This window comes from Capsicum annuum, chromosome 7 (assembly GCF_002878395.1).
Source record: "Capsicum annuum cultivar UCD-10X-F1 chromosome 7, UCD10Xv1.1, whole genome shotgun sequence".
Lineage (NCBI taxonomy): Eukaryota > Viridiplantae > Streptophyta > Magnoliopsida > Solanales > Solanaceae > Capsicum > Capsicum annuum.
Window position 1 is genome coordinate 215,897,965 of NC_061117.1, and position 27,147 is coordinate 215,925,111.

Sequence of the window (27,147 nt, forward strand, 5' to 3'; positions counted from 1 at the left end):
CACGAAGCAAAGCAAAGTGCAAAGTCCATCTCTTTCATTCTCCATTTCATTCAAAAAAGTTGCACCCATTTCTTTACTATAATAATCTCACCATTAAAGCTAATAAAGCTAAACACCAAATCCCACAAACAAACAAATATCAAAAGCTATTACTCTATCACATCACATTCTTTACTTGCTCATAGAGATATTCAAAAGCTAAAGCTAAAAGCAAAGTATCTACCACACCCAACACAAACACACTAAGTAACTAATATATACACAATACACAAAAAAAATATATATTAGTATGTCTTTCTTCACGTTGGGGGAGGAACTTCTAGTGTTGTTTCGTTGTAAATTATTATGGCGAGTTCGAGTGGTACGAAGGCACCTGAAGGGGGTCCACCTAGAACGGCGTCTAGGAGAGTTTCTAAGGCACCTACTATGGTTGATCCTGCTGCTGGTGAAGATCAAAATTCGTTAGACAGTGAACTTGTGCCTTCGTCCTTGGCCTCTATTGCTCCGATTCTTCGTGTTGCTAATGAAGTCGAGAAAGAGAATCCTAGAGTTGCTTATCTATGTAAGAATTTTTATTTTTTTATTTTTTTATATATTAGTTTTATGTTATGATGAGATGTGACTAGTAGATCACGTCGTGAAAACAGCAGGGTAAGACTGCATATAATAGTGTGCATAATAGGAGTTTAGTGTACTGAGCTGTGCCTCTTGCAGAAATGCAAGGTACGATTGCATATAATAGTGTGCATAATGGGAGTTTATTGTACCGAGCTGTGCCTCTTGCAGAAATGTAAGGTACGATTGCATATAATAGTATGCATAATGGGAGTTTAGTGTACCAAGCTGTGCCTCTTGCAGAAATGCAAGGTACGATTGCCTATAATAGTGTGCATAGTGGGTGGGAGCTTAGTGTACCATGCCGTGCCTCTTGCAGAAATGCAAGGTACAATTGCATATAATAGTGTGCATAGTGGGAGCTTAGTGTACCGAGCTGTGCCTCTTACAGAAATGCAAGGTACGATTGCATATAATAGTGTGCATAGTGGGAGCTTAGTGTACCGAGCTGCACTTTATGCTGCCTGATTTATTAAAAAAGGTTGCAACTTATGATTGACACGGAAACATATAGAATCTTAGTAGCTCAGTTGGTTGACTATTTGAACTTTTACCTTGTTGGTGTAGGTTAGATTTCCACCTTGTAATCCCCTCACCGATTTCCCCTTTATGTATCACGTTTTTTAAATTAAAAATATGGAAATTCACTCTGGACTTAATTTTTGGATGAATAGATATAAGCTGAAATCATATTTTTTTAAAGTCTAGGTTTAATTTCAAGTCCTTAATTTTTTTTTTGAACTTTGGACAAAGATTGCATTTTTATTGTATGATTGTGTCTGCCAAGGCTGTGTGCATCTAGACTATTCCAGTTGGCTAGTTTTATTATTTTGAATTTTTGATGAAATATTTCATTTTTTTTGTATGATTGTGTCCCCCAGCCTGTGCGCATCTCGACTATTCCATTGGTACTTGCTACCTCCCACCAGAATAAGTACCGACAATTCTACCCACTACTAAGGCATAGGCAGATGGGAAGTTATCATCACCAAGTGTTTAATTTTTCCTTAGTTTTGTAGTTATATGACCAATAAGAGGACGTGTTGAATCTTTCTGCAAGTCAAGTTAAAAATAAACATGGAAAATCTTTCAGGTTATATCTGAATCAACCAATGCATATGGACCTCATAAAATTTATTCGATGAGTAAATTGGTGATTTGAGGCACATTAATTATGAAGAACTTCCTTGCAGTTATTATCTCTATTAACTTATAAACACGTGTAGTAGCTATAGCAAGTATTTTAAGTAACTTCACATGATGTGGAATTTTGAAGATGTACATCAATATTTTGACATATGGGTTGAACAGGCTTGATTCTAATAGTTAGGATGTTAATTTTGTTGTATTGCAGTAGTGCTGAAGCTACTTTCACTTTCACTTAGTTTAACTAACATGCATAATGCTGCCGAAAGCAATTCTAACTTTTATGGAAGGAGCAGCAAAATACTTTATCTGGTGTCTGAGTTAGTGGTAAATATCATTAAGAACCCCTAGCTTGTATTCAATCTACTTTGAATCTAGTAAAACGATCAGGTCCAGTTACGACCAGATTGAGCATCAGCAATCTGGGAAAAGTTCTTATGTTTTGTTTTTCCAATCAAGCCCAAAATGTGGACAATAGTATTCTCTTATGAATTACTTGGCCAGAGAAAAAAAAGGAAGACTTTTTCCTCCTATGTTTGGCAGCTCAAATTATTGTGCCTGTTTATTCTTGAAGTTCCTAAACAATGAGGACATTGTTATCAGCAAGTCAACATCCTTTCATCCAGATGAGACACATGTCTCTTGTTCATTTATAGAGCTCCATTTTCCCAAGTTAAACTAAGATGAGGTACTATAATGTTTTCCCAAGTTAAAAGGCACCCTGAAATTGTGACTTATGAGAGGGAAAAACACTCAAACAACTTGGCATTGTGGCCTCGATCAAATCTCTAACACACTTTTACTATAGGCTGTATGAAAATCACCTCAAAGTTGCTCAATAGTGCGAAATACTTTAAGAATCATAAGATGATCTCTATTTATTACTTTAGAGACTCTTAACTAAATCATTGTACTGTCCATGACTCCTATGCTTAACAACAAGAATGTCTACTGTTTATGTTGGAAACTTTTGCGGGGGGCTGAATGCTTTCTTTGGTCTCATTTGACTGAGACCAGATGTGGAAATCAAATATGGATCATTAATACTGGAAATATCTAGGTTATATTTAAAGAATATGCAGTATCATGAATAGTCATATAGCAGAAATAGACCTTAATTATGCAATATATTGAGAATTATCCTTGTCTATACTTGGTGCTACTAATTGTCTTCATTGATATACGGTTTACACTTTCTCTTATTTCGTTTCCTATTTTTTTTTTTTTAAATTAGGTCGCTTCCATGCTTTCGAAAAGGCTCATAGGATGGATCCAACATCAAGTGGGCGTGGCGTTCGTCAATTCAAGACATACCTGTTACATAGACTTGAAAGGGTAGGAACATCATATTCAAGTTAAAGCTTTGTGGTTTCATCTTTCTTATAAAACCTCTTTAAATGTACTCTGCTGTTGTTGTTTGGTATAGCCATAGATGAGAGGACTTTCCACAAGTTGACACGGGGAGTGACTTAAGCTGATTCTTTGCAATGGACTATATCTCCATTTTAGCCACATTTTAGCCAGTATCTGCATTAGTCAACTGATTCCCAGTATGTTGGGATATGGCCTCAATGTGTACCAAAATTAATTTATTTCCTTTTAGAGGTGTCACTATCTGGAGGGCATACTACTTCAACCTCGGGTTAAAACATTATACATGTTTCTTCTGATTCTTGTTTAGATGTCACAACTCTGTTGTTGTGATAAATAGCTTCCATTTGATATGTCTTTTTGACATTACCCGCCTTCGTTGTTCATGTTAATGAGTAGTTCATTTTCATTTTTCAATTGTTCTATGTATTTAGTGTTAAAAGCTTTGAGATCAACCTCTCAGTGATTAGCATGATGTAAACTTTGTCCTGTCTTTGTTAATTCTAGGAAGAAGAAGAAACTCAACCTCAACTTGCAAGAAATGATCCTAGAGAGATTCAGAAGTTTTACCAGAACTTTTATGAGAGAAATATCAGAGATGGCCATCATACTAAGAAACCGTGAGACTTCAGCCTGAATTTCATGGCCTTCTTGTATTTCTTTTGTAATGGCCTACCATTGTTCATTTGATTACTGGTTGACTTTGCATTATTAGAGAGGAGATGGCTAAGATCTATCAAATTGCAAGTGTACTCTATGATGTGCTGAGGACAGTGGTACCCTCTTCAAAAGTGGATGATGAGGTTTGATCTGTGTTCTTATGTAGTCCTTGGAATTTTCCAGTATTTATTCCTTTTCGGGGAACTTTAAGCACTAGTGTCTTCGTTTTCACAGACACACAGATATGCCAAAGATGTCGAAGAGAAAAGAGAATACTATGAGCACTACAACATTCTTCCTATTTATGCTGTTGGGGTCAGATCAGCTATAATGGAGCTTCCTGAGGTTATCTAAAAATTTGCATTAATCTTAGTTTCATTTGCTTGCATGTTCCTTTTATGTAATGAATTAGTACTTCTGTATCTCATTTTCATTACAGAAAGGATTGATGTTTCTCTTTCTTGATCAGATTAAGGCTGCTCTTCGAGCTATAAGAAACATGGATAATCTTCCTATTCTCAGAATGGCTGATGACAAGGATAAGTCAGTCAATGATTTTCTCGAATGGCTTGCTTCAGCCTTTGGCTTCCAGGTAAAATATGCTGATCATGACTCTCTATGCAGGCGTTCCAGAACTTATGGTATTATGTAAGGCAACATGCTTAAGTGGCCATAAACTGTTGCGGTGTTTTGTATACACAAATCTTTATTCACACCACTTAAAAGTTAAATCTCAAGTTCTGAAAGGGTACAATGTGTTGTACAAAAGTGACACTGGATGAATATTTAATGTTCATTTCAGCTTTTTGACAGTGTAAATTTTCATTCAACAACAATAACAACACCTCCGAAGAAGTATAGAGGCTGTTTCCGATAGACCCTCGGCTCAAGATAAAGGATAATAAACAAGGGGATGGATGACATAACCGAAATAAAGAATAGGAAATAATAGAATAAAATCACAGAAATATGAAATACGGGAAATAAGAGCAACACGGAATAAGAAAATAGGAGCTAAGCAATAGAAAATAGGACACCCACCTAGTAGTGACATACACTCACATACCAAAGACACCTATGTACACTGTCCTATGATTACTAAATCCGGCTACACAAGAACTCTCCTGACTGCTAGCTACAACCCACCCACTAACACTAGCCTTCTACCCTAATCCTCGACCTCCACGCCTTCCTATCTAGGGTCATGTCCTCAGTAAGCTGAAGCTGCTCCATGTCATGTCTAATCACCTCCTTCCAGTATTTCTTCGGCCTATCTTTTCTCCTCCTGAAGCCATCCAACGCTAGCATCTCACACCTCCGAACCGGGGCATCCGCGCCCCTCCTCATCACATGCCCAAACCATCTCAGCCTTCCTTCTCGCATCTTGTCCTCCACCAAAGCCACTCCCACCTTAACCCGGATAATCTCATTCCTAACTCTGTCCCTTTTAGTTAGCCCACACATCCAACACAACATTCTCATTTCCACCACCTTCAATTTTTGGATGTGAACGTGCTTAACTGGCCAACACTCCGCCCCATACAACATGGCCAGACGAACTACCACTCTATAGAATTTGCCTTTCAGCTTAAGGGGCATCTTCTTATCGCACAAAACTCCCGAGGCAAGCCTCCACTTCATCCAACTTGCTCCAATACGGTTAGAAGCATCCTCACCAATCTTACCATCCCCCTGAATCATAGACCCAAGATACTTAAAACAATTCCTCTTACACACATCCTGGGAGTCCTACCTCACCACCACTTCGTCCTCTTGCCTCGAGTCACTAAACTTGCATTCCAAATACTCCGTCTTAGACCTACTCAACCTAAACCCCTTAGACTCAAGGGTTTGCCTCCAAACCTCCAATTTGTCATTCACACCCCCCACGTTTCATCAATTAATACTACATCATCCGCAATTAATATACACCAAGGCACCTCGCCTTGGATACTCCGCGTCAACACGTCCATCACCAACGCAAAAAGGAACGGACTAAGAGTCGATCCCTGATGCAATCATGTCTCGATCAAAAAATGCTCTGAGTCTCCTCCTGCCGTCCTCACTCGGGTTTTTCCTCCATCGAACATGTCCTTAATAGCTCTGATGTACACCACCAGGACCCTTCTCACCTTAAAGCATCTCCAAAGGACCTCCCTCGGGACTTTATAATACGCTTTTTCTAGATCGATGAACACCATATGTAAATCCCTCTTTCTTTCTCTATACTGCTTCACCAATCTACTTACTAGGTGGATTGCCTCTGTCGTCGAGTGATCAGGCATAAATTCAAACTGATTCTCCGAAACGGACACGACCTTCCTCAATCTCCGCTCAACCACTCTCTCCCAAATCTTCATAGTGTGACTCAACAGCTTAATACCCCTATAGTTGTTGCAACTCTGAATGTCACCCTTGTTTTTATATAACGGAATCAGCATACTCCACCTCCAAGCCTCAGGCATTCTCGTATTCTTGAAAATGCCATTAAACAAATCAGTCAACCACCTTAAACCTGCCCCACCAACATACTTCCAAAAATCCACCGCAATCTCATCTGGCCCCTTCGCCCTACCCCTCCGCATCCTACGAATAGCCTCTCTGACCTCTTCAACCCTAAGATGTCTACAGAAACTAAAAACACGGCTCTCCTCCGAGTGCTCCAGCTCCCCTATCTCAATGCCTCTATCCCCCTCCTCGTTCAAAAGTCTATGAAAGTACTCTTGCCATCTCTTCTTAATGTGCACATCCTCCACCAAAACACTACCATCCTCCCCCTTAACGCACCTCACTTGATCGAGGTCATGACCCTTCCGCTCCCTAGCCTTAGCAAGCCTATACAACCTCTTTTCCCCGCCTTTCTCTTCTAACCCCGCATACAAGCTCTCAAAAGCGGCCGACTTAGCAGCCGTAACTGCTAACTTAGCCTCCTTCCTTGCTACTTTGTAAACTTCCCTATTCGCCCGCTTCTCCTCTTCATATTTACTCTCAATCAACTTAACATACGCCCCCTTTTTAATCTCCACTTTCTTCTTCACTTCTTCATTCCACCACCAGTCCCCTTTATGACGACCCTGGCCCCTCGAAACACCCAACACTTCTCTAGCAGTCTTCGTGATGCAGCTGACAATCCTATCCCACATAACATCCACGTCTCCCCTGCACTCCGACACCCCCACTCCTGCCACCTTTTCCCCTATCTCCAGAGCACTAACTGGCGTCAGACCACCTCACTTAATTCTAGGCCGACCCTCCCCGGCCCTTCTCTTCTTGATAGACAAGTCCATCACTAGAAACCTGTGCTGGGTCGAAAGGTGCTCACTCGGAATGACTTTACAGTCCTTACATAACACCCTATCCCCTTCCTAAGCAGCAGAAAGTCAATCTGAGTCTTGGCTATCGCCCTTCGAAAGGTAATCAGGTGATCCTCCTTCTTCGGAAAGCTCGAATTCACTACCACCAGCCCAAAGGCCCTCGCAAAATCCAACAGAGCAGCTCCCTCACCATTTCTATCACCGAAACCAACACCTCCATGCACATCGTTGTAGCCTCCCGGTAAGACCCCAATGTGCCCATTGAAGTCCCCTGCTATGACAATCTTGTCCGAGCTAGGCACGCTTCTCACCACCTCGTCCAAAACCTCCCAAAATCTCGCTTTCACCTCCTCTTCCAAGCCCACCTGTGGCACATAAACACTACACACATGCAGTATAAAACCCCCAATAACCAACTTAATCTTCATCAACCTATCACCGATCCTCTTAACCTCCACCACCTGTCCTCTAAGCTCCTTATCCACTAAGATGCCCACACTATTCCGATGCCTCTCACTCCCTGAGTACCATAGCTTGTACCCATCCACATCCCTAGCCTTAGAACCTACCCACCTAGTCTCCTGAACACAAGCAATATTAATCCTCCTCTTCTTAAGAATCTTTACCAACTCTAACAGTGTAAATTCTCATTGTGAAAGTACATTTTTTTCGACGGCAGAGTCAGGTTAAGGATATGTTGGTGTCACCATTTCTGGAGTTGTAAAGGTAAAGTTGAGTGGAAGGTACTAACTGAATCTCCTAGGATCTGCGATTGTGCTGGGCCATGAAAGAATCACTCCTTTCAGTTTGACCACATTCCACTTAGAAAAATCATCTATCTGAAGTCTGTTTTGTTGAACCATGTTTGCATTTTAACCACCTCCTTTCTGAAACTAACCACTTCCCGGCTTTATATTACGACTTATGAGTAACGCTTGTTTGGAACCAATTTCCCGCAAAATGCTGCGGAAGTATCTTCAGTTAATATGCAGTGCTTCCTGGATCTTCCCTTGTCTGTCTGATGATAATAATACATTCAAGGTCCAGGATAAATCTTTGTTGAAGAACAATCTGGCAAGTTTAATTTTGCTTATAAGGTTATTTTCTTTCTTGTCATCAACAAACTGTATGAAGCATGCGTGGCAATCTAGTTTGAAGTGACCAGGACTTACGAATGAGAAAACAAAAATCTCAAAAATGTAAAGCAAATCTGATTTGACTTAATTATTTGTTTTTTTGAAGTGCTTACCAAATACATGTGAGGTCTAGGTGCGTACATAAATTCATGAGTCTATGAATTTCAGAGGTACTTTAAACACTTAATGAAATCCTACAATTGCAAGTCTCCCTTGTTGAAAGCAAACCACCTGGTAGTCTGTGATTGTCTTTTAGTTTCTATCGCATCACACTTTGGAGTGCTATGAGATATGTTATGGCATAGCTTAGTATTCTGGAACACATGTACCACCTGCGAGAAGCTACCTCCTTGAGTTTGCCTTGGTTCTGTCAATTGGATTCGATACTCTTTCTGATGCCTTCAAACAAAGATTTGGCATGCATTTAGCACTTCTTTTCAATGGCTTCTTGTACCATTTCCTTCAGCATGCTGATAGTTGAGATTCCTAATTTCATCTGACTGAATCTTACTGCTAATTTATGTCGGATCAAGAAAGCAAATGTGGCAAATCAGAGGGAGCACTTAATATTGCTGCTTGCAAACATGGATATAAGAAACAAGAGTGTGGATGATGATGCGCATTATAATGAGGTAACTGTATCTGCTCATTTGATAATTACACCAGTTTGATCAAATATGCATATAGATCTCTACTTATTTTGTCTGCTTAGCAGAGAAACCGTTTGGGACTTTTCTCTTGAAATTGAGTACAAGAGAACATTTTTGCAGTTGGACAGGTATACAGTTCAGCAGCTGAAGGATAAAATATTCAAAAACTATGAATCATGGTGCAAATATTTGCACTGTCCATCAAACCTCAGGTGAGCTAAGTATTGATCATGAAATTATAAGCACATCCTTCTAGAATACGTTAAATATGTTAAATTATTTTAATTGAAAAAATATATTACTCCTTCCATCCCAAAGAAAATGAAGCAGTTCAGACTTCACAGTAAGGATTTCAAACCTGCTCATTGTTGGTGTAAACATGAACCTCAGTTCTTTATTCCTTTTGATGTTAAATTTACATACTTAGAGATTATGTAGAAACTTCAATTCAAAATTTTATAATTTAAAAGTGTTTAGAAGATGTTGAATAGTTTTTGTCGAAGTAAAAAAAATTTGATTTCGAAAGAGAGTGTCTTATAAAAATGAGACAGGAAGTGATTTTCTCTTGCTTGTCTTTTATGTCTTGACTTGCAGGTTTCCACAAGGTTGTGACAAGCAACAGTTGGAGCTTCTTTACATTGGCCTTTATCTTCTTATATGGGGAGAAGCTTCAAATATACGATTTATGCCAGAATGCCTTTGCTATATCTTCCACAATGTAGGTTTTCTTTCTTATCATATGTGATAATGCTGCTCTATTTTTAAAGGGGGTTGCATGGAAATCTATCTATATATTCTGTAAATGCCTTGGATTTGTCTAGAATCTGCTGGTCAGTTTATATCAGTCACAGCTTCTGTTGTCTCTTGTGGACTGCATATGCACTGTCTTACACACTGAAAGAACTGACGTGATTCCAATACCAAGATAAATAAGTCTTAAGGGAAGACTTTGGGTTTTTTCTTGGAAGGGTGAAGTGGGCGTTGAGGAACAGTGTAATAACATGTGTAATGGTACCATGTGAGCTCTTCACCAAATCTGATCAGTTTTGTGATGCTTGATTGATGCTATCATTTTCTCTGTAGCGAACTGTCCAGTCATGTTGTACACATTGCACACATGTATTCTCCATGTTTTTTTTTCCAGAAATAGCGCAACATTATTTATAGAAAGAGTTAACCCTCCATGCGTTTGCGTTCCTTCTATACTTCAAAAATCAGATGGCACATGAGATGCATGGAATACTATTTGCCAATGTACTTCCTGTCAGTGGAGGTGCATATCAACCAGTGTCCCATGGTGAGGAGTCTTTCCTGCGGGATGTTGTGACCCCAATTTATGAAGTCATTCGTAAGGTAACTCCTATATAGTTGTGCTATTTGCTTCAGAGTATTGTTGTTTATCACCTTATCTGAATTATCTTCGCTGAAAAAGGAAGCTAGGAGAAATGAGAATGGGACAGCAAGCCATTCAGCATGGAGAAATTATGATGATCTGAATGAGTACTTTTGGTAATCAATTGTGTAGCGTGCTACGATTTTCGTTTTTTGCACTCTAAGGAAGAAGAGACTTATACTCTTGCTTTGCAGGTCTGATAAATGTTTTAAGCTGGGTTGGCCAATGGACAAAAAAGCTGATTTCTTCGTGCACTCGGATAAAATAAATAAAGAAAATGTGGTATGTCTCTTACAGATGTGTTACCATGTCAGTAGAGGTAGCATATGATTCGCTATTCAGTAGCTGTGGCGACCTTGGGTAGCTATGTTAAGGTCCTATCAGTTCCTGTATACTAATGGACTTTCACATTTACAAGCATGAAACTTCCATGGCATCAATTTTATTCTCTAGATTTTTCCGTTGTATTAAATTTGCTTCCTGAAATAAGGTTTTGGGATTGGTTAGCAGGTCCCATCATAAAATGTGGTCTTTGAATCAACTTTTGCTGTTTTTTTCAGCATGAAATAAATCGGTACTTCAAGGAGGTCATATTCTTTTGTACTTATATATGTAAAAAAAGGAACAATATCTTTGGTAAATAGAAGAGTTCCCAGATTTCTTTATTGGCTGCGTCACTTACTGCCAATTGTTTTTATGTTGGGTGATTTGATTCTTTAACATGATGTTGCATCCTGAGGCTTGAATTAGAATTCAAGCTGTTCACATGGGATGTTAGGACTCACACATTGTGTTACATAGGGTGTTTGTCGAATAAGCAGTTTGTTTACGCAAGTAAGTTTGATTAGGTTTCTTTGCATCACTTTTGAAGTGTTACAAAATAAATATAGTCATCAAACCTTTAGCATCTGAACCATTGTGTACTGCACATTCTTTTTGAGTTCGTTGCCCAAGTAATTTTGGGCACCAAGAGTGCTTAGCTTGAGTGAGTTTGAACTTCTAAGTCACATCACAGGTGTAAAACTAAGGTAGAGAATGTAGTTTCGCTTTGAAGGTGATTAAAAAATATAAGGAGTACTATTCTCAGAATATAATTAAATGATCTGTATATATACATATGTCGTTCGGCTTTATGCTGTTCACTTCTTTTTTGGATCTGCTCATAATGAGAATGAACTTTTTGTATTCTACCACATGTCAAAAGATTAAAACTAGAAAAGGAAAATAGAAAGAGCCATATCCTAGAATCTGGGAGAGAAGAAGGCACATAATTGCTCTTTTCTGGAAGTTTGTATCTTGACGAAGTGAAGATTCTGACATTCCTTGGCAATTTAACTGAGAAGTTCAAAATTCCAGAAATTGTCGAACTTGTAGAATTTGGCTTAACTTTGTCCTCTCATTTGCTTTATCTTAGACAGTATTCCCTCATGATTTTCTGTAAATGAACTAATTTAGCTTGATTCTCAGGGACTTAATAATGTTGCTACTGGAAGGAGGAAGCCTAAGTCAAATTTTGTCGAAAATCGAACTTTTTGGCATCTGTATAGGAGTTTTGATCGGATGTGGATATTTTTTATATTGGCACTTCAGGTATCTCCGGACTCACGTAAACTGCTATGTTTTATTGAAGAAATTTTGTGCTCTCCTTTCCTTGTCTCGTTGAAGTATAAACTATTGTTGGGGACATATTTACAAGGGATGAAAGGTTAAGAATTGAAGGAAAGTAGAGACATTATGGCCGCACAACCATTATAAGTTAGTACAAGCACTCTTTGGAAATGAATTAATCAACAGGTCTGAATGCTAACCATTCCCGAGTAAACTGTTAAGGCAACTGACACTTCAGGATTTTGGCTAATATTTCGTTTGATATAAGCCATTAATCTTCAGTTATACTTAGAAAATCGAACGTATAAAAATCTCTTTATAGATACCACTGAAATGTATAGTTATCTGAGGAGCAATGTTGTCTCAAAGGAATTTCAACTGAACCTCTTTAATTCTTCAATGCTGAGGCTTTTCTTTTGGATGAAAATAATGTCTTACATAACAGTGGTTTCTAGCAACCAATGGTGTGGCCTAATGGTCAATGAAGTGGGAGGAGAGCCACAATGTCTCAAGTTCAAATCCCAGAAGAAGGAAATTGAGGCTGTAGAAGATTATTTCTTATTGAACTTGTGAATTCTTCTCTGCGAAGTCTCCTTTTCTCCTAGGCTGCGTATTGTATTTCATATGAAAACATCAAGAATATATTGTTCATGGCTCAGGATGTTTGACATCTGCTGTATCATATGGAACACCCCTGATTATGGATTTGTTTCTATGTCAACGGGTTACCGATGATTGACATCTGCTTTATCTCATGGAACACTTTTTCTGATTATGGATTTGTTTCTATATCTTCATCAACTATTTACTCCTAAACTTTCCATTCCTTTACACATAAGTTTCGAAAGTAAGATTATCATAATGTCAAACCTTCACTTTGATGAACCAGTTCAAGACAAATTCAACATTCTAAATCACAGATGAAATTATCAGGTTCAGAAAGGTAATTTTTGCGTCCTAAAATGCCGCCCTGGTAGAATGTTCTGAAACCCTGGTGTACTTCTTTCATCAGAAGTTGCCTGTGAAAGTTGTGAGAAAAAATGAACTAAATGGAGAAAAAGGACTCGGTGCAAGATCAAGATGGTTGCCCTTGTCGTGGGGGAGAGGGGGCAGATCTCCCTCTTTCCAAATGCAATGACTCCCTTTCTATACCCCCAAGTTGTTGAATATAAAGAGTTGAAAAAGATTCATACTCGATTAAATAGAAGAGTCAAAGTTGTTCAATAACTAAGGTTTGTTAGTGCTTCAAGCGCAAAGTACATCTAAATCGTGGGTTTTAACGAACGATGCATCTATCAACTGAGCCCTCAATTTCGAACTAGTGGGAATTGGCTGGATGAATCATCTAATTCATTCTGCTTTATTTAGACTCTTGATTTATCATATGTAGCCTCCTCCTTTACACCATCTATTCTTAGCAGAGCTCACATAGAAGAATGGTATAGCTTCTATAATATTGTTTGATGTATTTATATGATTAGGGGTGAAATTTGTTGTTTTAGCTTTTGCTGGATTCAAGGGGTCTATTTTTCTGGTTTGGCATTGTATTTGATGGATACTGGACAGAAGAGTTCAGATTCTTTAACTTGATGCATGTTATGCCTTATGTTTACCTCACATGTCACAATGAGTCCTCCAATTGACAGTTAGCTAATCAATTAGAGTGTTATGTGTTCTCACTCAGGTATTGTTAAGAATGAAAATATTTTACAGAAGATTATTAAGGTGGTTAATTAAGGATCAATCACTAAACATCAGCTGCCATTATTTTGAGTTTGGTGCTTGGGTATTTACAACACAAAAAATATCTTGCACAAATAATGAAGTTTCCCTTGTACCATCATGCCACCTTTATAAGATATTTGTTATGATTTCATCTCCTTCCCTCCCTCTTCAGGCAATGGTTATCATTGCATGGAATCAGTCAGGATCGTTGTCAGTGATTTTTGATGCGGATGTGTTCAAAAGCGTCCTGAGCATTTTCATAACTGCTGCTATTCTTAATGCATTGAGAGGTAGTTACAGTATCTTATTTGATTTCCTTTCTCTATCATTTTTTCAATCTACTAGAAACTCTTTTATTAAAAGTGTAAGGAGTGTGCCTAGATTTCACCATCTTTCATAGTGACTGTTTTTCATTTGAAAACTGAGCATTGGTCCATGTATATGTGCTTTCTGCAGCTACTTTGGACATAATCCTTAGTTTTAGAGCTTGGAGGAGCTTAAAAATCACCCAGATTCTTCGCTACCTTCTGAAATTTGCATTTGCAGCATTCTGGGTTGTCGTCATGCCTGTTGCTTATTCAAAATCTGTTCAGGATCCAACGGGAGTTTTGAGATTCTTCAGTAATTTGGGAGGAAATATTGAAAATGAGTCACTGTATTACTACTGTGTTGCTATTTATTTGATACCAGAGATATTGGCTGCCTTCCTTTTTTTCTTCCCTTTCTTACGGAAATCCATGGAGCGCTCAAACTGGCGAATCATCAGCCTCCTTATGTGGTGGGCTCAGGTCAGCATGTTTATGCTTTGATACTTACATGGACAGTTCTGTCACATTTGTCTAATAGGTGTAGTGTATCCAGCCTAAGCTTTATGTTGGAAGAGGCATGCACGAAGACATGTTCTCCCTTTTAAAGTAAGAACTCTTCTGTCTTTTATATTTACACAAATAAATAAGTCTTGTTTGATAAAATTTCTATTCTTCTGTTACTCTCATATTCGTTTTTGTATGCTGTGCATGAATGTGGGGTAAGATTAGCTAATGGGTTCTAGTGAATACTCGTAATTATGGTTGGTGCAGTGAAATGATCTAATATTTCATTCCCTCATTTTTATTTGCTCAGATACACTCTCTTCTGGGTCATGCTCCTCATAAGCAAGCTCGCATTCAGTTACTATGTTGAGGTACGTTTTCCCTTGAGCTCTATTATTCCGTTTCTCCTTGTAAATCCATTTTAGCATGTCTGAGGAGTGGTTATCTTCCTGTATGACTGTCCTTATTCGAATTAGCACATGTGTGAAAAAAAAATTTTTAAAAATATATAACGGCGACTTTTATAACCATCATTGATTCCTAGATAACATGGCTTCCACGTGATTCCGACATGACTACTATGCCATCAAAAGGTTGTCTTAAGATACTGTCGACTTGGCTTGCCACTTGATCAGGCTGTCGTGATTAGACTTGGACACTTTGCATTCTACTTCAACATAACCGTCTTGTCATATCCTTCCCACATGGCTTTTTTCGAAAGGGATAAAATACATGATTCAACTCTATCTGCGACACCTTTTGTCGTGTTATTGGCTGTAAAATATCTTCATGCTTTGGCTCATCTCTCACCATTCCAATACTCACTCTTGTAGTATTTGGCTATGGTGCCAACTGCTGAGTTGGTTTGGAATTTATTAGGAGATGCCACACACTGTGGAAGGAGTAATACTCAGTTGAAATTGTGGTAGGTAGGAGAAAGACGAAGGGCCTGGAATGTTGCTCCAGTAGCACTTTATGTGGGTTATTTGGAGAGCAAGAAATAAAAGAGTTTTTTAAGGGGGTAGATATGAAGTTTGAACAATTATGGATAAACCTCTTATCCCTTATTTCTTTTAGGTGCACCCGCACCCATGAAATCCAACTTCTTGTAGGTTCTCAACTTTTTTATTTACTTCTTGTATAGGGGTAATTTTTTGGCCATAATTAATAAAATTATTACTACTTATAAAAGAACTGAACTAAGGTCAAGATTAGTAGTTGCTCCTGGTAAGATGCCTGAAAACACTATTAGAATGTGTTTCACTATCTTGCAATGTAAAAAATACAACTTACATAAGATACCTCTTGCAGCCTGAAGAATATTTTCAATTCGTACTCTCCTTTTCTTGCTCAAATGCAATTTCCGGGTTCCCCCCTCCTACTTATCTTTCAATGGACTGTCACATCCCCAACTAAATGGAACTCCACTGCATGACCCTCCATTTTGAATTTCATTTGTCAAGCTCTAATTCATTAGTGATGAGGTCGTGAGAGGAATAATACGACAAACAGCAATGACTTTTGTGTGTACAAACTAAAGGCTGCTTTCCAAAATGGAAGCTTCAGGATTCTTTTAACCTGGATGTTTCCTTGCACATTCAGAAGAATCGATAATTTAGTTCTAGCTGTTCAAACACTAAGATGTTCCTAGAAACTGTGGTGCATGGTTGACTTGTGCACTGCAAGATTAGACATCAGTGTTTCTCTATGTTGCAATTAATGTCGATTCTAAGTTATTTGTAAGCCCAATTTCTATCTCCAGCAGACTAACATGCGCTACTTCAGAAGTATTACTTATGACTAATGGTGTTATTTGCAACTTCAATTGGAAAAAAATGTCCACCCCCTTTGCTTAATAAAGAAGAAGAAAATGTAAGAAAGTCAAGATGAAACTTCAATGTTACTTACATCTCTCTGTCTTTTCAGTAGAGATGGCTCTTAATTGGATGACTAATTTTCTTCAGTCTCTCTTCTTGCCTTTCCCCGCAGATATTGCCATTAGTGCAGCCTACCAAGACAATTATGGATATAAGGATCACAAACTTTGACTGGCATGAGTTCTTTCCACATAGTACGTCTTTGTTAAAGTTTCTTTGACCTTGCTTTGTTGCAAACATGTAATTAATCATTTTGCATTTGAATGTTATTCAGTGCCACATAACATTGGAGTAGTGATTGTCATATGGGCGCCGGTTCTTCTGGTATGTTATGGAAGAAAAATCACCCGAAAAATGACAATCTGACATTGAGTTCTAAGAGATGTGGATTGCATGTAGGTCTATTTCATGGACACCCAAATCTGGTATGCTATATTCTCTACAATTGTTGGAGGGATCTATGGTGCATTCAGCCACCTTGGCGAGGTTGGTTAATTATATTGAAGCAATGAATACATTCCTGGACTGAATTATTCTGGATGATCTTTCATGCCCGTATTCCTGTTGAAAATTAGTTTTAATGTTAACTATTTCCACCTTTCTATTTTTTAGATAAGGACGCTAGGGATGTTACGATCACGATTTGAATCAATTCCTTCAGCTTTTAGTGAACGTCTTGTGCCATCTTCAAAAGGCGAGAGAAAACATAGATATCGGGTAGCAATTACTTATATATGCAATAGATGCTCCCATATTCTTGCATCATCACAATTCGTAAGTCCTACTTTAACTATTTTCTTCTGCTGTTCGTTGTGTCACTGTGGTAGGATGATGCTTTAGAGAGGAAGAACATTGCGAAGTTCTCTCAGATGTGGAATGAGTTCATACTTTCCTTACGGATGGAGGATCTGATCAACCATAAGTGGGGACTATGCCTGAAATTTGTTATTAGTGATAGATTTCTGCAGTTATGCACTTCCAAATTAAGTTGGTGATTCTTTTGTCGCTGTAACTGCCAGGGAAAGAGATCTGCTTCTGGTACCATATTCATCAAGTGAAGTGTCTGTTATTCAGTGGCCTCCTTTCTTGCTCGCTAGTAAGGTGATACTTGATTCCCGTTGTTGATTTTAGATCATTGAAACATTCACTTTTTTGGCTCACTTTTTTCACCTGCATCTTATTAGATTCCAATAGCACTGGATATGGCAAAGGATTTCAGAGGAAAAGAAGATGCTGACCTGTTCCGGAAGATTAAAAGTGATGATTTTATGCGCTCTGCAGTAATTGAATGCTACGAGACACTTAGATATTTGCTGGTTGGCGTTCTGGAAAACAAAGATGACAAGATGTAAGGCATTTTCAAGTACTTAAATGGTCTTTTTCTTTATTGTTGACCATCTAATGCTGAAGGTCCAGGTCCATATTTGTCATACAGTTTTTCTATAGTTTGTCGCAAAGAATCCATATGACCACTATTTTGGTCTCTTTTATAGGGTTGTGGAGCAGATATGCAGAGAAGTAGATGACAGCATAAAAGATAAAAGGTTCTTAAGGAAATTTCGGATGAGTGGGCTGCCCTTACTGAGTGATAAACTTGAGAGATTCTTGAATCTTCTGGTTAGTGCAATACACGTATATGCACAAATACAAGTAACAAGATTTAAATGTTTCCTTCTGCATCTCGAATTCAACTTTTTGATGAAATTGTTGAGGCTAGTTTTCTTCTAGTACGTTCTGTGTGTTTGATTGTGGTACTTACAGGTGGCAGATTATGAAGATGAAGAGGCGAAAAGAGCCCCTATGATTAACCTTATCCAAGATATCATGGAAATTATCTTTCAAGATGTTATTGTTGATGGCCATGAGTAAGTTCTTGACAGAAAATAGTTTTCAGAGGACATGAGATTTACGTTGTCAAATCTGCATTGTGATGAGCATCTTCAATTATGATGTACAATTTATATTTTCTATTCTTTTTTCCACTAGGATTTTGGGTACAGCTCACCGGGTTGACAGAAAGGAACAGATATTTGAAAGGATAAATATCTATCTTACTCATAACAGATCTTGGAAGGAAAAGGTATTTTGAATCTTAGCTTTGTTTCTTTGTTAATTCTGTAAATCACGGTCTTATATCTTACTAATGCTTTTTATATGTGTCTTTTATACCCTATTTATTCTATAGGTTATCAGGCTTAATTTGTTATTGACTGAGAAAGAGTCTGCAATTAATGTGCCTACAAATTTGGATGCTCGCCGTCGAATTACTTTTTTTGCAAACTCCCTGTTTATGAAAATGCCAGATGCTCCAAGAGTTCGTAATATGCTTTCTTTCAGGTTAGTTCTGAGCTAGAACTAAAGGACCTTTATTGCTTTGCTGGTGAGTTTTATGTTTCTCTTCTTTATGAAGCATTGCTGAAGATATAGATCAGGAACTAAAGTTATGTTGGTCTGCCTTGTTGCTAAAGTGGTTGTTTGACAAATGAATCTGGTAGTGACACAAAGCAAACCTGTATGGTTACCGATGAATGAAATGCTGACTCTTTCAATTTGGAACATGTTCCACTTCGGGTTTTAAGCGAAAAATAAATTAAAAGATGCTTGTCTACTATTATGTTCAATATATAACTTTTATGGATCTTCATTGTAGATGAAAATGCTCACTCTTTTTTTTTTCAACTCACCGTCCTATAAAAAATGAGTCAAAGAATAAACTGTTTGTACATATGATATTTTAGGCTATTAGTAATTAAACTATAATTTGAAGTATGAAGAATTGGAGTAATTAGTTGAAATTGTGATATCAAGTATGGCGTGAAATAGATTACAGTTTCATTATGATAATTTGAGTATTGGAGGGTAGGGGCGTGCAAAAACCGAACCGATGGAAATGTTATTGGTTTATTGTTATTGGGTTAACGATTTTTTAATGGTTTTATAAAAAAAATTATTGGGGTTATTGGTTCTGTTCGGTTTTTTTTTATTGGGTTATTGGGTAAACCGATAACCCAATAATAATATATATATGAGACTTATTATATATTTTTCTTTAATTTCTATAAATTAACAAACCTATTATTTCAATTATACAAACTCTTAATTTCTCCTAACAACATTTAGTTCAAACTTGAAGATCTTTGTAAATTAAAACACATCATATAGGATTTTAGGTTGCAACTTAGAGTCGTGTTTTTTTCATGTTAGTTACTATTATTTCTATTTTATGAGTATTTTCTTATCGGTTAAACCGAAACCGAACCGTTAACGACTAAAAACCGATAAAAAATATCTTATTGGTTTGGTTATTGGTTTAACATATTTAATAACCGAAAACCGATAAACCGAACCGATAGTATATAAAACCGACCCGAACCGACCGATGCACACCCCTATTGGAGGGAGAACTTTTTTCTATTTAATGAAAAAGCATGAGTTTCTTAAGTACTAAAAAGGAAACCAGATCAAGTTTTGGGGATAAAGAGAGTACACTACCTTAATAATAGGTTTAGAAAAGTAGTTATGACAGATGCTTGCCCTTTCTTATGGACGCAGTACAGATACTTGACAGCTGTGGTACAAGGATTTTGTGATAAAGCAACAATCGAAAAGAAATTTCTGTAGAAATATGGGGATTCACTTTCATATTTAAATGAATGGCAGGAGGCACTTGAGGAACTTCTGTCTTTCGTTTCTTCCTCCAAATATCTTAAAATGTCTGATATTTTCTCATACTATTTTCTCATGTTGCAACTACGCATCAATTGTAGAACTGATTTCAATATTTATTACTGTTCAGTGTCTTGACTCCTTACTATAATGAAGATGTTCTCTATTCTGATGAGGAACTTAACAAGGAAAATGAGGATGGTATTACCACTCTCTTTTACCTTCAGAAGATATATCCAGGTGAGTTTGTAATCTGTGGCTTATTAATTACTGTATCACATTGCAACATAGATAATACACTAAACTCAATAGCCTTTATTTGACCATGAAATAGATCAATGGAAAAATTTTGAGGACCGCATCAATGATCCTAAGCTTGGATACGTAGGTAAAGACAGGAATGAATTAATTCGCTACTGGGTGTCGTACAGAGGACAGACACTTGCAAGGACAGGTCAAATCACAACATCTTTGATATTTCATACAACTTCTGACTGTATATTTTGTTGTCACTCAACTGTGCTTTCTGTTTGTATTGTGCTTGTGGAATTCCAGTGAGAGGAATGATGTACTATAGGGAAGCTCTTGAGCTTCAGTACTTTCTGGATTTTGCAGAGGACAAAGGTGCTACTTGAATTTTATTGTTTCATTGTGTAACAGTATATCTGTGACAATGTGAGTTGGATGTGGTTGGTTCTAACTATCTACCCTTCATTTGGCAGCAATATTTGGAGGTTATCGGATCATTGATATGAATCAAACAGATTACAGAACTTTGAAGGAGCGTGCACAGGCATTGGCAAATCTGAAGTTCACATATATTGTGTCCTGCCAGATCTATGGTGCTCAGAAAAAGTCCAGTGAACAGAGAGACCGTAGTTGTTATGTCAATATTCTGAATCTCATGTTGACGTAAGTTGGAAATTGTGACTGCTCTACGAGTTGAAAGAAGTGGGTGTCTTTAATTCTGTTCTGAACCTTTTAGGTATCCATCTTTACGTGTTGCTTACATAGATGAGCGGGATGAAACTGTTAATGGGAAGTCTGAGAAGGTTTACTACTCCGTACTGGTGAAGGGAGGTGATAAATTGGATGAGGTATGACAGTGCATGCAAAGAGAAACAAAGAGATTTTGTCAACAAATGTTTTTTGCTCAACATCTAATTTGCATAAAATATTTCTTTACTAAAATGAGATCTTTCTGCTTTCATATCGCTGGAATAAGTAGTTTGTGTCTTCTTGTGCTGCCATGCTAGGAAATATACCGTATCAAACTTCCTGGCCCTCCTAAAATTGGGGAAGGGAAACCTGAAAATCAAAATCATGCAATCATTTTTACTCGTGGAGAAGCATTACAAACCATAGATATGAATCAAGTAAGTTTCTAATTTTTCTGCTTCTTCATTAAATATGTACTATGAATCTAACTTCTGTTTCTTCCAGGATAATTATTTTGAAGAGGCTTTCAAGATGAGGAATGTATTGGAAGAATTCTTGAAACCTCATAGGCAGCGAAGACCGACAATATTAGGTTTAAGGGAGCATATTTTTACTGGAAGGTTTGCAATATTTGGTGTTATAAGCCCTTGATAGCTCACATTGTTATAAAATTGCTTACTTTATCCTTTGTGTTGTAGTGTCTCTTCACTTGCTTGGTTCATGTCCAATCAGGAGACCAGTTTTGTAACCATCGGACAAAGAATTTTGGCAAGCCCCTTAAGGTGAGTCATCTTACTGACCTCCAACAAAATATGGTTTCCACTGATGCATAACATGTTGAAGACCTGAAGCTGCTAACTTTCAGTTCCATTGTACTACTGGGTTCTTTTAGTTTTTACTTTTGTGCTGGTTGGTGGTCAAAAAATTTGTTTACGAGTGCCACCATGTTCCCCACATCTTTTAGCCATCACAATATAGTCTCCGGATTGCTGTTTGACTCTCTTTTAAGGAAAGCAAATTAACCGTTTTTTCATTTGCTTTCTCCTAGCTCTTTGCCTTACACATTCACTTGTTCTGCGTGAAATAAGTATTGACCAGCTCAACTTTGCAAACCTTTTGTTTGCTTTGTTCATGAGCATTAATTGACAGATACGTGGTAGCATCATTTTAAGGACATCAACTTTGCAGGCACTCATAATCTAACCTATTTGTAATCAAAAGATAAAGCAGACTAATTTCTTGTATTGTTCTTCCCAGAATCAGAGGTATAAATACATGTACAGGAGATACTAAGATGATTAAGCATACAATTTTCTACAATCAGCTGCCTATGAATGTATCAATATATGCATGAACTAGATATGTACAGCTATATTTTCAATGTTAATCATGTGGGTACTCGGGTTCCATTTAAAACTTTGGTGAACATATCACCCAGTTGCTCTTCTGTTTTTATATAGCATGTAGAGATGAAGTTCTAAGAATCCCTCCTCCTTCCCCTCTTACTAGCATGCCCAGGGCTGGACATTTGGAGCATGGATAATATGAAATTGAGCTTGTTGAAGTGCGTGACTATCTCATTGAAAAATTTAAGCAGTTAGAGAGAGAATACTTTTATTTTCTTAATTGTATTCTCAACACTCCTCCTCAGCTGCTGATTATTTTTTCATGTGCCAAGCACATGGTAATTCTTCTTGATAATGTTGGCTGTGAGATTCGATCTCAGAAGCTTTGATACCATGTTGAAGTGTATGACCATCTCAGCTAAAATTTTTAATCTTTTAGAAGGAACACACTTATTTTCTTAATATTTTTCTCAACAGGTCCCAACATTGGGTAAGACAAGAATTGAGGTGTGTCTGACTCTAATGACATATAGTTGAAAGAGATAGTAATGGAATTTCTTGTATTGTTATTTCAAGACACGAAGGTATAAATACATGTGTAGAATATAATTAAGGTAACTAAGCCTGCAAATCGGTACAATCAACTTCCTATAAATGTTTCTATATATACATGGAAACCGTTGATATGTGCAACTATTCGTTCTTTAACACTAACTAATGCTCCAGATAGTTTCTTCAGCTCTTGCAGTGCAAGAGTCCTATTGTAGGAAAAAGTTATGCTGTATTGACTGTTTTTGTGCAACTTTAAATGTTTTGAGCTGATTCTTTAAGTTCACTTCTCTTGTAGAGTTTTCTGGATTTGGGATGAATATTTATCTGGTTTAGTTTAGGCTATTGTTACCATAACTGGATTGTTTGGTTCTAACGTAGGAAAACTGAACACTCTTTTCCTGGTTTGGTGTTGGTTTTGGGCCTAAAGCTTTTCAGGCTATACATATTTATCCACATTATGACATCTTAGTGACGGCCTACAATATTAAATAGGCTTGTCATTTTGTTTCTTTGTTTTTTTTCCCTCTTTTTTTTGGAGACAATTTGACTTTGTCTGTCTCAACTTAGTTACTCAGGACTCTAGTGAGTTGCTTGAATTTATTGTCTTTCTAATATTTTGGATATGCCCTTGTACTTGACCAATTGACAAGTGAGATCCTGTAACAGTCACATGTAGATCATAAATTAGAAGCTTTCGTTGATGCTTCTTCCTGTGGTCTCTTGCCTTTTCAACTGTCAACCTTCTAAGTCAGCTGTGCTGAAATGGTTACTAAATTGATGTGAGACTATCCTTACTTTTAATTGCAATTCACATGGGTGACTTTTTCTTTTTGCTGTTCTTTCTTTTTAGTGGTTGACTTACAACTTGTTTTTGTTCTTTTTAATTTCACAGGGTAAGATTTCATTATGGTCATCCTGATATTTTCGACAGAATCTTTCATGTAACAAGGGGTGGTATTAGCAAAGCTTCAAAAACAGTTAACCTGAGTGAAGATATTTTTTCAGGTGGGTTAGTGTTTCTTTAACAGTGAAACTGCTAAGGCATTTTTTGGTACTTAACTGGGTCGCATCTTCAGGTTATAATTCAACTTTACGAGGAGGATTCGTAACACATCATGAGTACATCCAAGTAGGTAAGGGTCGTGATGTGGGGATGAATCAGATCTCTCAATTTGAGGCGAAGGTGGCAAATGGAAACGGAGAACAAACACTGAGCCGTGATGTCTATAGGCTTGGGCGTCGATTTGACTTCTACAGGATGTTGTCATTCTACTTCACCACAGTTGGTTTCTACTTCAGCAGCATGGTATGCAAACTGCTCTTAGTGCGTTACATACACTTCATTGCATAAAGTTTTTTGACTATGTGACTGATAAGTCAAGCAGGAGCTGTGTTAGCACCATTGCGGAGCTTGGCCTGCTTTTGCATTAACTACTATTTTGTGATCTCATTCAACCACAACTTTACAGTACGAAAAAGCACATGAATTAATTGTAGTATATAGGCAAATGCTGTTTTGAAATTTAATAAGCTTTTTTAAGATGACATCAGCTTTTCAGCTTAGTTTTCAGGGGAAATCATGGTCAAGGAGGTCTTGGTAATGCAAGTTCACATAAGTTTAATTGTATGGGAGGTTCTATAATATCCATAAAAAAGAAGGTAGTTGCTCATATTACCCTAAATATTATGTCAAGGTGTACCTGAAAATATGTAACATTCTTCAAGCAGCTGTGAATGAACTAGTGTAGAGGTGCTAATTATTTGCCTGAACATGTATTTTACTTTCAATGGTTGCCATTTGGTGTAGATTGCTAGTTTTAACTTCATTTTTTCGTCTGAATCAATAAACAAAAATCATTAAAACTTGATGAAAGAGCGAGAACTGGAGTCCATGTGTCAGGTATTTCATTGATGTGAATGAATTGAGCTCTCTATGCAGACTATGTTGTACTTGCTCCGAGTGTTGATTTCTTCCTTACCTTTATTGATCTTCAAGGAAGTTCAGATGTTTTTGTTTTCTCTTGTTGCTTCATTAGCAGTAGTTATCCAGTCCTCTGAGAAAAAAATGAGTTCTGTCTCCTTTAGTTTCAGAATTGTTGTTTCCATTTATATCCGTTGGCAACTGGAGACTGGAGTTTTATTCCGGAGTCTAATTTTCCAGGTTACGGTGCTTACTGTCTATGTGTTTCTGTATGGACGGTTATATATGGTCTTGAGTGGGTTGGAAAAGCGAATTCTGGAGGATCCCACAGTTCGTCAGTCCAAAGCTCTTGAGGAGGCTATGGCTACCTCGTCTGTATTTCAGCTGGGTTTGTTGCTTGTACTCCCTATGGTAATGGAAATTGGGTTGGAGAGAGGATTTCGCACGGCCCTGGGTGATTTTATAATAATGCAGCTGCAGCTTGCTTCTGTATTTTTTACATTCCAACTCGGAACAAAAGCACACTATTATGGTAGAACAATCTTGCATGGAGGTTCTAAATATCGAGCTACTGGTCGTGGCTTTGTTGTTTTTCATGCAAAGTATGCAGATAACTACAGGATGTATTCTCGCAGTCACTTTGTCAAGGGTCTTGAGCTGTTTATGCTGTTAATTGTCTATGAAGTCTACGGGGAATCATATCGTGATTCACAGTTGTACTGGTTTGTAACTATTTCAATGTGGTTCTTGGTAGGTTCCTGGTTGTTTGCTCCCTTTGTGTTCAATCCATCTGGTTTCGACTGGCAAAAGACAGTAGATGATTGGACAGATTGGAAGAGGTGGATGGGAAATCGTGGAGGCATTGGGATTTCGCCGGATAAAAGTTGGGAATCTTGGTGGAATGGGGAGCAGGAACATCTAAGACACACAAATATAAGGGGTAGAGTTGTTGACATAATCCTTGCCTTCCGCTTTTTTATTTACCAATATGGAATTGTCTATCACCTTGATATAGCTCACGGCAGCAGAAGTTTACTGGTAAGAATGAACTTGTTATTCTATAGTTTTTAACTTTTGTCCCTCCTTTTTGGGGAAAAGTCTTATGGTTTCCATTAAATCATCTCATACAGGTGTATGGACTTTCTTGGTTTGTTATGCTAACCGCGCTTCTGGTCTTAAAGGTATTTACCTCTTAGCTTGTTTGACACATTACAACTTAACTTGGCCGAATATGTAGGAAGTGGCTGAAGGAATCACATTTACCATAGTCTTACTATTGCTGGGTTGAAATGCTGTTTAAACAGAACCTAGTTATGTCTATCCAAAGGACATCTAGGCTCTTTCAATTGCAAAATATCAGCTTCAGCGACAGTCATCTAGCTTTGTAACTTGACCTGTCAGAGTAATTCATGCTGCAACTTTCTATATGCTTGAGCTGACATGCAAAATATTATGAAGGAAACTATCCATGCTTATGTTGGCTTTAGTGTGTTTCTATAATCATGTTTCTTGTTATCTTTCTCACTATAGATGGTATCAATGGGAAGACGGAGATTTGGGACTGATTTTCAGCTCATGTTCAGAATTCTGAAAGCACTTCTATTCCTTGGATTCGTATCTGTCATGACCGTCTTATTTGTTGTTTGTGGCCTGACCATAAGTGATCTATTTGCTGCCATTCTTGCCTTTGTACCAACAGGCTGGGGCATTCTTCTTGTAAGTTCATATCTTCTTATGTCAAACGGATCATCATTCCTGTTCCATTTTCTTGCTTTTTCTCCACTAAGCTACCAGAATGAAACAAAAACGTTTTCATTGTCATGTCATTACAGCTATGTATTTGCATGTTTTACAAGTTTTTCTTGAGAGCATGTAACCATTACGATAACTTTGTAACTTCTTTCTTCCTTCATGTTCAAAGATTGGCCAAGCATGCAGGCCTTGTTTTAAGGGGCTTGGAATTTGGGATTCAGTGATGGAGTTGGCACGAGCATACGAATGTATCATGGGACTGTTCATATTCGCGCCAATTGTGGTCTTGTCTTGGTTCCCATTCGTATCAGAGTTCCAGACGCGGCTGCTCTTTAACCAGGCTTTCAGTAGAGGTCTCCAGATTTCAATGATCCTTGCAGGGAAGAAAGAGGAATCATCAAAATAAAATCTTGAAGTTTTTGTTGCCATTGGTTTAGCACAGGTGACAATATTTTTTTCTAAACTAGGCATTACTACACAATGAATACACAAATATTCTTATTGAATAGAGTTCAAATCATATGTTTCAATAGAATGTAAAAATATTTTGTAGCAAGTTTTCAAATTATTATTACATAGTCGTATAGAAAGTATGACTATGTACTTCATTCAGATGTTTAATATTTAATTCATTACCTGTGGTTCTTGATTTGTTTTCGTGATA

General features: G+C 37.6%; 1 protein-coding gene across 3 annotated transcripts; it reads left to right on the forward strand.

The window, feature by feature from the left end:
* On the forward strand, positions 1 to 27,147 carry LOC107878505 (callose synthase 7). Of its 3 annotated transcripts, XM_047415485.1 has the most exons (42): positions 3 to 562; positions 2,996 to 3,096; positions 3,640 to 3,752; positions 3,848 to 3,935; positions 4,027 to 4,137; positions 4,262 to 4,384; positions 8,776 to 8,874; positions 9,013 to 9,104; positions 9,487 to 9,610; positions 10,111 to 10,245; positions 10,325 to 10,401; positions 10,480 to 10,567; positions 11,753 to 11,875; positions 13,791 to 13,908; positions 14,075 to 14,406; positions 14,480 to 14,532; positions 14,741 to 14,801; positions 16,420 to 16,501; positions 16,582 to 16,631; positions 16,707 to 16,793; positions 16,920 to 17,024; positions 17,135 to 17,229; positions 17,327 to 17,408; positions 17,492 to 17,655; positions 17,801 to 17,924; positions 18,069 to 18,172; positions 18,294 to 18,387; positions 18,493 to 18,644; positions 20,104 to 20,213; positions 20,308 to 20,427; positions 20,529 to 20,597; positions 20,696 to 20,885; positions 20,959 to 21,070; positions 21,230 to 21,349; positions 21,417 to 21,532; positions 21,611 to 21,694; positions 23,703 to 23,815; positions 23,887 to 24,116; positions 24,972 to 25,769; positions 25,862 to 25,912; positions 26,262 to 26,447; positions 26,653 to 27,147. In XM_047415485.1, exons 1-42 carry the CDS (start codon positions 346 to 348, stop codon positions 26,887 to 26,889), a joined length of 5,730 nt encoding a protein of 1,909 aa, XP_047271441.1. In that variant the 5' UTR covers positions 3 to 345; the 3' UTR covers positions 26,890 to 27,147. The 3 variants fall into 3 exon arrangements, with proteins under 3 accessions (XP_047271442.1, XP_047271443.1, XP_047271441.1); XM_047415486.1 differs by lacking the exons at positions 25,862 to 25,912; positions 26,262 to 26,447; positions 26,653 to 27,147 and having other exon boundaries at positions 1 to 562; positions 25,486 to 25,688; XM_047415487.1 differs by lacking the exons at positions 24,972 to 25,769; positions 25,862 to 25,912; positions 26,262 to 26,447; positions 26,653 to 27,147 and adding an exon at positions 24,370 to 24,965 and having other exon boundaries at positions 1 to 562.

What these genes read in the sequence shown, in the direction of transcription:
- LOC107878505 (XM_047415485.1), top strand. Translation starts at nt 346, where the DNA reads ATGGCGAGTTCGAGTGGTACGAAGGCACCTGAAGGGGGTCCACCTAGA. An exon ending in TTTTTATATTGGCACTTCAG is followed by an intron (nt 11,876 to 13,790) that starts GTATCTCCGGAC and finishes CTCCCTCTTCAG; the next exon opens with GCAATGGTTATCATTGCATG. An exon ending in CGTAATATGCTTTCTTTCAG is followed by an intron (nt 18,645 to 20,103) that starts GTTAGTTCTGAG and finishes ATTACTGTTCAG; the next exon opens with TGTCTTGACTCCTTACTATA.